Source organism: Festucalex cinctus, chromosome 17 (assembly GCF_051991245.1).
Source record: "Festucalex cinctus isolate MCC-2025b chromosome 17, RoL_Fcin_1.0, whole genome shotgun sequence".
Lineage (NCBI taxonomy): Eukaryota > Metazoa > Chordata > Actinopteri > Syngnathiformes > Syngnathidae > Festucalex > Festucalex cinctus.
The window spans coordinates 20,308,964-20,323,074 of record NC_135427.1 but is presented as its reverse complement, the minus strand read 5'-3'; the positions used below and the strand labels follow the sequence as shown (position 1 = coordinate 20,323,074).

The window sequence follows — 14,111 nt, the reverse complement described above, 5'->3', positions numbered from 1 at the left end:
TGTAACGATATCCAAACATCACGATACGATATCATCACGATATGTAGGTCACGATACGATAATTATCACGATATTGTGGTTTGCGATATTTAAAAAAGGGCACAATATTGTAAAAAACCCCCCAAAGAGGTCATACTAAAAAAGCACAATATTTTGCTTTTGTACATAACAGCAATGTATATAAACTAGTGATGTGCTTCTCGGGTCGAATCCCTGAAGCGTGTGCCGAGTAATGCAGATGAGTGGTTCATGAACGGCGTGTCAATGCGTGTGTTGATGACGTACGTGGTGACGTTTGAAGCCCCACGAAGCAGGTGTACCACGTGACTGATTCAGGAAATGATTCGCTAGGTTTGAGTGTAGTTCGAAATAAAAGCGGCAAAGAAACGCTATGGATTCCCCTTCACTTTTTGTGTTTTCGGGTCCCTTATTGCGCTACTTTTTTTGCTTTTGGCATTCGATTTGACGAGCCTCTTTTTGCGATGGAACCAGCAAGAAAGAGATTTTCCCTTGTTTAGGAGCACTTTGAGCAGATCTCACCTCAGAAGGTGATGCACTGCAATTACGGTACTATTTTAACAGATTCCAATAATAAAATAAAATAAAATGTGACAACACATAAAATTCACATTTTTCTGTTCACAGTTGAAAGTCCCCTTCAGTACTGGGAATCACAGAAATATACGCGTCCAATTCTATACAAACTTGCTATCTCATATCGATGCACCCCTGCTTCATCAGTACCATGTGAAAGAGTTTTTTTCCAAAGCAGGTGAAATTCTCGGCAAAAAAAAGAAACCGCCTGAGTCCAAAAACTTCGGAAAAAAATATTTTTTAAATAAAAATGAATAAGCACTTTATTTTACCTCCTTATTTCACATTTTCACTTGTTGCATAAGCACAAACATAGACAAAGTAACACAGAACAATTCATGTTAAAACACTCTTAAAATATATATTCTTTTGTATTTAGAGCATGATTTACACCCCACCATTTTATTGCATGCACCAAGCATGTTATACGTTTTTCTGTCCACATGATGGCGTAGTCGAGGAAATGAATCATCTTGAAGCCCCTACGTGTGTGTGAAGCATTTCACTGCAGGGCTTCACTGCTTTACGGGGCTTCATTTTGCCATCACTAATATAAACCACCTACAATCGCTAATAACAATATTGAGGCACTTATTTGCTAATGCAAGCACACGTTGATCGCTTCACAAGCAAATTAGGTTCCCCTTCATCTGACAATTAGCATAGATTTTAAACATAGAAGGCCAAAACATCCCTAATGAAAATTAAATTGTACTAATAAACTAGCCACTAGACGGTGCTAGAACTGCACAAATGGAAATTAACGTGACTTTTTTTTATACAGGTGTGTTCCTTTAAATATTGTGCACATAACGATGACGATATTGTGGCAGTTTTAATATCACGATATCCCTACTGGTTAGTCATCTTAAAATGTGGAAAATGGTTTAACCCTCACAGTACTTAAAACTGGCTGTTAACACGTAATGCCAAGATAATTAAGCAAAAAGTATCTTAAAATAAGCAGACTGATCTTGTCTGACAATTGTATTGGAGCCTCTCAGCTGGCTTTGAGCTGAGATAGGCTCCAGCACCCCCGCGACCCTTGGGAGGAATAACCGGTCAAGAAAATGGATGGATGGATGGATGGATTTCAGTTTATAGCTTTATTTCAAAAGTATCAATTGCAGTAATCAAATCATTATTTGTAGCGAGTGCACGTGGAAATATAGATGGACACGTGTAGTCTACTATTTCCAGAGAAAAATAAACAAATCCACGATGTGTCCGAGTGTACCGTGTGCATGTCTGTCATGTCCAGGGTTTGACTCACCATTTATTGACATTCGTCAGCTGAGTGGAAGCGGCTTATCTTAATGAGACTGCTAAGCTGGAAGTCGAGTCGTAACACTACTGATGAACCTGCACTCAAACACAAGCAAAACACCGAGCCACGTGCACAAACGCAAACACAGAAAGTCATTTTCTGTCAGGAGTCTTTAAACTACTACCAATTGAACTGTCTCTTAAATCATGTTCTTAAATCACTTGTTAACAAAGAACAACCAAAAACAAAACAACAAAGAACAAATAACTAAAACTAAAATTAGGGGGAAAAACATTTACGTTAATGAAATAAAAATAAATTAAATAATAATAATAATAATATTGAAATTACATTTTACGTTCACAGTTTTCATCACTACCAATTAATTAAATACATGAGCCCTTGAGGTTGATATTAGAAGCAACAAAAAATACATGCACCAAATCCACAGCAAAAATACACAGCATGTAAAAACTAAAACTAAGACTAAAACTAATAAAAACAAAAATAAAAGTGTTTTAAAAACTAACAAACACACTCTGAAAACTAAGTCAATTAAAAAAAATAATAATAAAAAAATAAACAAGCAAAACAAAAATGAACTATAATGAAAATCCCAAAACTATTATAAGCCTAATGGCCACAGTATTTACCCCTGATGACATCGTCAAAACCCGTTCCAGTCTAATTTGACTGGCAAAACACACCATGAATACATATTTATCAGCTTCCCCTGCAATTTTAGTGAAATATTATAAATTTGGGGCATATTATTAGACACATAATGACTGATAAGTGCTTCAGTGCAAGTATATTTAAACAAAAAAACAAACAAACCTGTATTCGCACTTCAAAATGTTTGCTTTGTTCTTGTTTACTGCAAAACTGATGTTTGGTTTATGTACAGCACTTTGTATACAGCAACGCCTGTTCTTAAAGCGCTTTATAAATAAAGTTGAGTTGAGTTGCGTGTTTGGGGCAGTATTGCGTGTCACTGGGCATTCCGGCTGACGGAGCTGCCACGCCCCCAGCACATCTAGCAATTTGGTGACAAAAAGCAAACTGTATTTTAGACTTGCAGAAAGCAGGTCTAAGTAGTGGCGCAGGTGCTTTTTTTGGTTTGGTTTTTTTTTTTGCTTGTTTTTTTTTCTTGATATAAAATCTAAAGACCGGCCATTCCACGACCGAGAGACTTATGGGAGTCTAGTTGGAGACAAGACCAGGATCCTACCGAATGTGGTCTTGAGACTGGTCTCAAATGTTACAACACTACTTGATGCTGACGTAATATTGAGCAATCTAAGCAATTAAACCGCATAAAGAACCCTCATTAATGCTGCCATGTCTTTGCCGAACAAGTTTTAGATCAAAGCCAGTTACTAGCGAGCCAATTCTGGGCCTTAGAAAGGAATATTTTAGTTCCATCCATCGACTTTTGTAGCGCTTGACATCAATCGAGTTATGAGTGAGTCATTTTTCGGCCCAATTTCCGAAAGGTTTGCGTGTGAAATGCAGAGTTGAAAGAAGTTCCGTCGTGGGCGATGCGGCAGGTTTTCTTCATCTTCGTGGCTTCAAGTTAGACCTTTGATCATTCAATAGCCCCAAACAAAATTCCATTGCTGAATGTATGATAGGATGATTTCTTTTCTGGTATTTCAAAAATGTTTTCACAAGCGGCAAAGTTCACCCCGTCACCTGTCATTGTTACTATGCTATGCTGGCGCTGATTTGCACCTAATTTTCAAATGTGCTTTTTATAGATGCAAAAAGCACCATGTGCAATAACACAAATACAAATAAATAAATAAAAATGCAATCCAGTTTACATTTAGCAGTATAAAAATCTAACACATATTAATTAAAGAAAGGCATAAAGGTCATTGATGGGTAAGGATTTTACCAGACCCAGCACAGTTAATTTATTATGAAACACACACTTAATATTTAATCTTCATTATTATTTACTATTTTCTACAATTTAGGATATACGTGTATCATGGAAAGCTTTCTACAATGGTCACACCAGATGATGGTTAATAATATAACAATATTTTCATCTTAAATCAAAATTGTGAGGCTAACAATTATGGAACAAAAACAAGCAAGTAAAATTATAATGAAAATATGTATTTGTTGAGAAAAATTAATATATATTTTTTTCATGTCATACCACATGATGTCCAAATATGACCATGATATTCCAATTGCTCAAAGGTGAAGATTTTTTTGTTTGTTTTTTTACATAGACAGTGCAAACCTGATAGCTGCTCACACGTCTTATGGATGATTACAAACTCATGTCGCAGGGCTGTGCAATTAATCAAAATTAATTAAAGTTTTTTTTTTTGATAGAATTTTAAAACAAAGCTGTCTATTGGCTGTATTTTAAATTAAAAGATTATGTTGAAAAGTTGTTTAAATTAATCAAAATTCAATTATAATTTCAATTATTACACTCCATAATTACAAAATTAACATAATATAAAAAAAATATTATTAACACTAATTTTGAGTTGTTTAAATTTTGCATTTGCGCCTTTTTATTTTATTTTAAAATAACAAATTGAATAAATTTAGTTTCATCCAAAAAGAACTTGCATAGTTAGTGTTTCAAAATTGTTTTCATTTGTCTTAATATTTTTAACGTTTAAACATTTTCTTGTTTTGCACCAAAAATAAATGATTGTCTTAATTGTGATTTCAATTATTACCAATATAATTGTGATGAATAATTTCTAATTATCATGCCCTATTAGGGGTGCACCGATCGCAATTTTCCGGCCGATCACCGATCCGATTTTTCTTTTTTTAAGTCTGACCTGCCAATCCCAATTTTTTTGCTGATAGCGATTTTTTTTCCCCCATTACAAGCAGCATGTACAGGTACCTTCAGTGTTCCAATCTTATTTTATTGGAAAACATTCATCAATATCGGCAAAATAATACAAAATGGGTTGTTTTAACTGCACATGAAGTCGTTCTCTCAAACCAAAATTGAAAATCCTATTAATCATCTCAGCAGAAGAGGACAGTGGCTGACTTTTTCAGATCTCTGAGGCGGGAGATGAGATTGGTGGAAAAGATCGGTTTATTTTTAAGGGATCGGCCGATCACCGATCTCCCAAAATGAATGAAATCGGGGCCGACAAATCGGCCGGCCGATCGATCGGTGCACCCCTATACCCTATCAGGTCGTATTGCAAAATAAAAGTCCCAAATTGGTTATTTTGTTTTGGTCCCACCACAATAATTCATAAAATAGACATAATCGGTCAAACTTATCCATCCGTCAGTGATCCATAAACAGCCTTTATGATGTGCAACTTCACTTAATAAGGTAGGTTCACGACTGTGCATTTATCAGCTAAGATCAGCTGATGAGGAATAACATGTTCTTTATATTACTGGAAATTTAGGAAGTGTTCAAAACCAAAATGAAGACACAATGAGTGTAAAGTCAAATATTGTATGACTTCACCAAAACCCTGCTCTGTTTGGGTACATATGATCCATTTTACTCCAAAATCTTCTCTGACCATCTTTGCAACGTTTCACAATATTTTCAGTACGTTAACATTAATTTCAGTGATTTTCGCAATGTTAATATTTGTTTTAGATTATAATGATGGCAGTGTTGCATGACCCAAGTTATGTATTTTTAATCTAATTTAAGTGAATGGAGCGGTGGGTGGGACGATGATTGCTCAAATCGAGTTGCTATTCTCGTCAAAAAGGCTGAAGGACCAAAAGAAACCTAACTTTGTTTCATCTTCCTTGGAGGTGACGTTTTAATTACATTCGTCGTCAAAATGCGAGAAGAGTGGTTTTCACCTGGCACGATCCCCAACAGATGGCGAAGACAATAATGAAGTGGACAAGTAATGGGTAAGTAAACCGGACTAGCTGCATACTATTGACTGTCCTGAGTTCTGTCCCAGCATGGGCTCACTTCGTACTCAGTGACAATGAGAAGTTGATGGTTGGTTGTGGTGACCCGTCCAGAATGTGCATAGTTTACCTTTGGCCCAAAGTCAGCTTGGATCAGCTGCATCTCCGTACAACCCTTGAACAGGATTGAAAACTGGATGACAGAAAATGAATAGATAATTGCATGCCACTCAAACAACGGTCATTGTTATGATTGGAACAGAAAGTTTTCCACCGTTTCATCTCAGAGCCTGCAAAGGGAACAATGAAGCAGGTGAAGTGCAGGAATTACACTTAACTGCAGTGCAGTCGAAAAGAGGTGTGCCTTGTTCTGATCGGGTATACGAAGCTCGAAATAAGATGGTTCGCATGGCAGTTTTCGAGTCAAAATTCCCACTTTGCGCTTCATATAAACTAGGGTTGTAGTCAAAAAAATCGATACGGCAATATATCGTTGCGGACCTCATTACAATACACGTATCGATACGCAGGCATCAGAATCGATATTGCTCGTTAACTTTAAATAGGCAGTTAACGTTTGCCTTTGCAGCTTGCATTGTACTTAAAAAAAAAGAAGAAAAAAAAAAACAGCAGCGTCTTTGAAGTTAATTGTCTTAAATTAACGCAAAAATAGCTCACCAGTGATTGAACACGTATCTTGCTAAGAAAAATTAAAGCAGAGGAAGAATATCAACATTTATTTACTTATAAACTTAACATTGCATGTGTCTCAATGTACCAATTTTCCTACATTTTGTTTAAAAAAAACCCGAAATGTGTTATATGAATGTGCTGTTATCAGTGTTGCCACAGTTACCTTGAAAAAGTAACTTAGTTACTTTACTGATTACTTGGTTTTAAAAGTAACTAAATTGCGTTACTGATTACTTGATTTTAAAAGTAACTAAGTTAGATTAAAAGTTACTTTTTTAGTTACTTTCAGCAGCTGCCGATAACACCATCTCAACATAAAAATAATGCAGTAGAAACGGAGTTCCAAATACTTTATTGAAAGTGCATTTTTAACATGAAAATAAAGGTTTTTTTTATGAAAAACAAAATAGGCAGTCTCTCTTGACTTCTTGTAACGTAAATACTTTTTATAAAACAAAAAATAAAAATCTATCCAGGTTGAAAATGAAAATCCCCTAAATTCCTCTATTGTTTGTTTGTTCCGCTATTCCAGTGTGTACACATGTATCAGTTTAAATATTTATTAGTAGTTATTGACAGTTATAATTGTTTTTTGGTTTGTTTGTTTTTTCTCTTCAAAATAAGGATCAGGAAAACAAAAGGTTGATAATTTAATGTTAAATATAAATATTTAACCTTTAGACAGACACCAACACAATTAAACAGAATATTTGCACATTGTGAAGTATTTCAGAAACATAAATTTAAGACATGAAATAAACCGTCCAGCCAAAAGAAATATGAAGCCACCTTATGGAACAATAAATCTATCAAACACATTTTAACCACTTAATATATGCAAAAATATTTCCAAAAGTTAATTTCCCTTTTTAATCAACAATTTTTGTATTTAACAATTGTTTTTTCTTTTGTCATCACTTTCATTTTTGGTTAATGTATGACATCTTTTTTTGTTTTTTTAATCTGAGACACGATGATGACCACAGAATCACTACTGTTTATATTTTGTTTTTTGGGCTGTCGTAATCGCGGGAACGTCTCAGTTCTCCTATCTGCTGCTCATGCTAGTTGTAGACATTGACAGGGAGCCACAAACTGAGAAATGAGATACTTGCAGTGTGCTTTTAGCTTAGCTGGTGTGTTGGCTATGGACATACCTGTGTCGTTTGAATCCATGCATTGGATCGTCACGGGAGTTATTCTTTTTGGCTCGCGCGCAGTACCAACGCCGGCCCGGGACATACAAGTGCACCGAGAGGACTCGATAGCCATGGGAAATACCGAGATGTACGGCACCGGCTTCTGCTAACTGTCTCCATTTGTATGTTGTCACTCGTTGCGCGCGCGCGCGCCGTGTCGCGAGCACGGAAACACGGAAGTAGCTTGAATGGTGATGCTACTGAAATGTAAACAAAACAAGTAGAGCACGGCGCAGAACTCTTGCTATTGTTCTGAAAACCATAAAGCCTCACTCGCAACCGATACGGTCGTTTAGCTCCCCTTGACGAACGATGGTTCGGTCGAATCGTTTTTTTGTTCCACCCCTACTGAAAACGTAACTTGTCTGACGTCACTCCCCCTGGCGAGAGGGCGGAGACGACCTCATCACATAATGCTTCACGGACCAGTTGAGGATGGAAATAAATTATTTTTTTTACCACTTTTATGGTCCATAATGCACACTTTTTTTGTTGTGTTGTGTGCCTGTTGGTTAATAAAACTAGTAGTAAAAGTATCATCACTTTTGTTTTGAATGTGCAAACCATTCATGACCAGACCATGGCTGAATTCAGTGTGGTGATCAATGACTTCTGCCTCATCTTCGTAGTTAGCAGTAGTTGTTTGTGACTGTTACAACAGTGAGATAGTTTGCCTTCTTCATGAAAATGTGGAGTAACGCATTGATTCTCTGGACAGTAACTTTAATCAGACTACTTTGTAGAATAAAGTAACGCGTTAGACTATTAGTTACTTTAGAAAGCAACTTTTTTGAGTAACGCGTTACTAAGTAACGCGTTACCGGCAACACTGGCTGTTATTTCCCCAAATATTTCAAATAACCACATTTTAGAGCTGTAATTTTAATACTTTTGCTCATATCGGCTCATGCCTATTAATAAAGTTAGTCATCCAGCATAATAAGCATATCCTTTAGGTAATATATGACTGTTATTATAAAATACAAGTAAATTAATGTAAAATATTGGGAGACGTATCGCCTTGAAGATCATGTATGTATCGCGATACGTATTATATTGTGACCCCTGTATCGCAATACGTATTGTATCGTGAGGTTGGCGGCAATACCCAGCCCGAATATAAACATAAAATTGGCGCAGCATTGGCAAAAAACACACCGAGCTTGGTGCTCTTAACAATTTGGATGGTTTTCTCTTTGACCCAGAAGATGCAATGTTCATGATTCCCAAACACAATTTGAACTGTGGACTCGTCAGACTACAGCATACTTTTCCACTTTACTTCAGTCCACTTTAAAGGTGTTGTCTTTGTTTTCATTGATCCACACTTTTACATTTTTCATGCTTTGTGCATTTAACTTTATGAAAAAAAAATGTTTGTACTTCATGCTATGTTGTGTGGGGTTTTCAAGATGAAGAACACAAAACACCGCACGCTACGCATAGACTGATTATTGGCCTGGCCAGTTATAGGCACCGATATTTAGCATTTTGAGGAATATCGGTATCGGCCATTTTTACAAATCTGAAGGGCCGATAAAGCTTTTATCTCTCTGAGCGGTGAATGTTTGCGAACTTAGTGAATTTTGTGTTTTCATCAGGGTTCGTAAAATGTTGCAAAAGGTTGCAAAGATTTTTACTTGTCAGTTTTTTTGTTTTTTTTTGTTTTTTGTCACAAAGAAATCTTGAACATTTTTTGACAACTTTTCACTGTTTGTCAGCATCTTTTGAAACATTTGACCACATCTGAAGAGAATAATTTGTTATTTAGAGCAATGGGTTCATTTCATGGAATTTTTAACGTATATATTTATTTTAAATTTCACTTAACTTTATAAGACATGCCGCTTTTTGTTTTTGTTAAAATTAAAGCAAAAATAAATGTGTAACATTTCAGTTCTGTTAAAATTTTGGTAAACTACTTACTATGGAAAAAAAATTTTTGATTGAATTTTAAAACAAAGCTGTCTGTTTGCTGTATTTTAAATTAAAAGATTATGTTGAAAATTTGATAAGTTGTTTAAACAAACGTGCTTAATTTGTTAAATTGTAATGCTAATATTTTTTGTATTTTTGTTTTACCGCAAAAGAATATCAGCTCCTTGCCTACTAATAATTGGTATATATATATATATATATATATATATATATATATATATATATATATATATATATATATAAATATATATATATATATAAATATATAAATATATATATATATAAATATATATATATATATATATATAAATATATATATATATATATATATATATATATATAGATATATATAAAATTATACTGCAATTGGCTGGCAACCAGTCCAGGGTGTCCCCCGCCTACTGCCCAATGCCAGCTGAGATAGGCTCCAGCACCCACCGTGACCCTTGTGAGGAATAAGCGGTCAAGAAAATGGATGGATGGATGGATGGAAAATAACTATATTTCACACAGAGCATCCAGACAGACAGAAATACAAAGAACAAAAGAAAGTAGTAGAAAACGAAGCTAGGCTAGCGGTGGGCTGCTAATCTACAGAGTGCAAGTGCTATAGAAAATGGATGGACTGGTAAAATATTTCTTGATTTATCCCAGAGATATGGCGCTTGAGGTCCAAAACTTGTTTTGCAGAGCAGTAATTTTTTATTTTTGGTATGTGGGTGTTTCCTTCTGGTGGATGATTGGACTTTGTTACCAAAATTCACCTGAAGTGTCATGTGATATTAGCGTTCAACAATGACGCGACTGTCAACCCAAACTATAAAAGGCTTATTTGTCGTCGTCATCTTCAGCAGCAAAGCTTGCAACTGCAAAGGTAACATCACGCAACTTTACATTGTACTTTTTAAATTCCATCTTTTACCATATTTTATTACCGTCCTTTTATATTTGTTACAAATACTGTATGAGGTATTTTCCATACTTTCACAGATGGCATTCCCTCTTCGCTCATTCTTCCTCCTTTGTGCGATCAGTGGAGTGTTGTCAGGAGGCGTAAGTCAAAATCTCTCATGCTGACTAATATATTAACGTATTTACTGTTGTGTTTCTTCATTGGGTCAGTGTTCCACAAACTAATCTTTACAATACGCTTCTTCACAGTGGAATCAGAATCCGTTTTTCCAAGGTAACTGTATCTCACGAATACTTTGCCAAATACTACAGAATGTAATAAATTTTATAGCAGATTGAATTGAAATGTCTTGTTTTCGTTTTAAAACAACAAACCTGCAGACGATAGCTGTCCTAAGGGCTGGCTTCGGTTGGGCTCTAAATGTTACATCTACAAACCGGATTCGAGGATATTTACAGATGCAGAGGTATTAGAAGTATTCCTGTGTACTGATTGAACCATTTGGTCCTGAGTCAAAATGTCTTGCCACTTTTCTGATAAATCAAATGAGTGAAATTGTTTACTCTATTGTCTTTCAGAAAGTCTGCCAAACTCTTGGCGGGAATCTGGTGTCCATCCACAATATCGTGGAAAATGCAGTTGTTCTTGATCTGATTCGGCAGGGTGTTAATTTTGACGTAGCCTGGATTGGACTACAAGATGCAATTACGGTAAAAAGCATTTGCCAAGACAAAAGTTCTGATTAAATGCAAGAGCATTCAAAATTCAGAACGGCTCACTCACATCCACGTATGGGGCAAGAGCCAGCTCACAAAAGACTTACTTGTTAAATTTTCACAATCTATTTCAAAAGTCATATTTTTCTGGCGTCATCATCAGTCAGTTTTTAAATGTTGACTCATTCAAATGTAACTTTGTCTTTCAGGATAATGAGTTCTTTTGGACTGATGGCACCCTTGTGAATTTCTTTTCTTTTGGTCCCGGAGAACCTGATAGCAATGGCAACTGTATACTGATGTTTAAAGGCGGTATGTAAACGCAGTGATTAAAGTTTGCAATAAACATCATTTACATTAACATTGAAACATTTATTTATTTTAGATGGATTTTGGAAGGATGACCTCTGCAACCTCGAGTACCCGTATGTTTGCATCCAAGATGCGAAGTTTTGCAGGGGCTATGGCTATGGTTGGTAATCTTACCAACCTGTCTTCTGCTACAATGTATTTCCCTAATCATAGTAACGCAATGAAACAATATAAAATATTAGTTCTGGCTTTGTACTTCCTTTAATGATCAAATATTTTCTTCCTCCACAATGCTTATAGTTATTGACAACACAATTACAAACTGGTTCATAAAGGAAACATAAATCTGCATTTAAGTATGGCAGTGTCATATTTTCTCAAACTGTTACATTGTATGGATTGTTTGCAATAAATTCAACATATTCAATTAACAAATGTCTTCATGTTTTATTGTGTTGCAAAATGGGGCAGTATGACTGGCTACATTGTCAACGAGCTCAATTTTTCCTCTTATATCAGAGGTGTCCAAACTACAGCCCGGGGGCCATCTGCGGCCCGCCGTCCATTTTTCAGCGGCCCGCGACATATGCTAAAAATGGCATTTGACTCAGTTCAAATAAAATAAAAACAAAAATGCTTGGAGATGGTCAAAGTAAGAAGGGAGGATGTTGAAAAACACAGGTGCTATTAAAGGTTATTTTAATTAACTAAAACTAACGAAATAAAGTAAATTTCAAAAAACTATTTAATTAACGAAATAAAATAAAAACGAAAATGCTTTTTAAACAATGAAAACTGAAATTACATTTTATGTTTACAAAACTAACTAAAACTATAATTATAGCAAAAATGCCATTTGTTTTTTAAATATTGCGCACAAGTAATACACATTAAAAAAAACTAATACTAATGCTAATATTAATACTGAAACTAACTAAAACTAAACTAAAACTAATAAAAACAGGACCCTGAAAACTAATAAAAACTAATTAAAATGAAAAATTCCAAAACTATAATAACCCTACTGCCATATTACAAATAAATTGGTTTATATACTGTCACATTTTTCTAAATATGCAAAAGCACAAATTATTTGTACAATTTTTAGGGCTAAGCACAATTTCTCTTCATAACATTATGTGGCCCTTGCGTCCTTCTGATTTTCTGTATGTGGCCCTCAAATGAAAACGTTTGGACACCCCTGTCTTATATGGTCACTTCATGTATTGTTAGCATTGTTAGCAGTGTCGTTAGCATTTATCAGGCACGTACAGTACGTCAATATTTTGGGGGCAGGTACTCAAGCAGAAAAAAACAACAACTGTAGTTCTGTATATTAGGGTATCTGTGGGGTTCACGAAATTATTTTAAAAAAATCTAATATTTGAATTTCAAGCATTAAAATGTCTAAAATCTCATATTTGGTTTTAAAGGTCTTAAAAATCTATTGACGTTATTTTAATTGAAAACATGCATAAACTTTTTTTTTTTTTTTTTTTTTTTTTGAAAATGTAACTCAAAAGAAGTCATTGCTGTGCGCGTGCAGCGGTATCTTATGTGCTTAATTTTCATAGCAGCAGAGAAAACTTACAACAAAACCGTGAAGAACACTGCAAACAACAAAACTTTGAAAGTTTGAATATTGGGTATCAAGGCGTTGGAATTTTGAGTGCCATTGCAAATCGAAAAAACACAAGTCAGTATAGAATGTCTGTCACAAACTGTCACTCAATTTTTGCTCCATATCAGGAGGTGGTCGCATGGAGGTCCAGCGCGACCCAGTTTGCTGCAACTCCAGTCGACCTCATATTCATTATGAGCTTAAAACATCTTAGAGACCCTTTGATATGTTTAACGTGCTTCTTTTTTTTTTCTCTGTCAACAATCATCAAATGGCAGGTTTTTGTGATAAACAAAAAATGCAATCAAGTCCAGTCTAAGCACGGTTACTATTGTGTTTGTGGAATATGAACTAAGCAATAAAATCCACCCATTTTTATCCATCTCAGGAGCCTTTTTGCCACTTGCTGTCGACTAACTGACAATCTGGGGCCGTTTTCTAAAACATTTTTCAAGGGGAAGTCAACCTTAAACACTTCTTGACAGTAATGTGTTATATGTGACCTCACTAGTCTAAACATGACATTCTGATTAATATTACATTTGTGGAATATGAGTTATGCAGCGAAATCCAGCCGTTTTTATCCTTCAGGGGGCGGCCATTTTGCAACTTGCTGTTGACTGAAGATGGCATCACAGTTGCTCAGTCAAGCAACAACCAATCACAGCTCACCTGGTTTCTGAAGCTGCGCTGTGATTGGTTGTTACCTGAGATTGGAGCAACTGTGATACTGGGGGGCATATTCACTAAGAAGGCGCTGCGTCCGGTAATAGCGCTAACTATTGCACCACAACTGCATCCGCAGTCTGCGCCCAGTTGCCCACCTATTCACTCAGGATATTGCTCTAATCAGATACTGGCGCAAACACGCCCACAAAACTGACAGCTTGGAGCAAATTTGCACCTGATTTACCACACATGCCAATGAATTTGCGCCAACAACATGGTTGTTATAGGAACAGTTGCGAAA

At 35.6% G+C, this 14,111-nt stretch overlaps 1 protein-coding gene across 1 annotated transcript; it reads left to right on the top strand.

The window, feature by feature from the left end:
• Positions 1–10,569: 10,569 nt before the first annotated feature.
• On the top strand, positions 10,570–11,763 carry LOC144005379 (galactose-specific lectin nattectin-like). Its single transcript, XM_077503505.1, has 6 exons — positions 10,570–10,632; positions 10,741–10,765; positions 10,873–10,958; positions 11,071–11,202; positions 11,346–11,520; positions 11,594–11,763. The coding sequence occupies exons 1-6, from the start codon at positions 10,570–10,572 to the stop codon at positions 11,686–11,688; spliced, it is 576 nt and encodes a 191-aa protein (XP_077359631.1). The 3' UTR covers positions 11,689–11,763.
• The last annotated feature ends 2,348 nt before the right edge of the window (positions 11,764–14,111 follow it).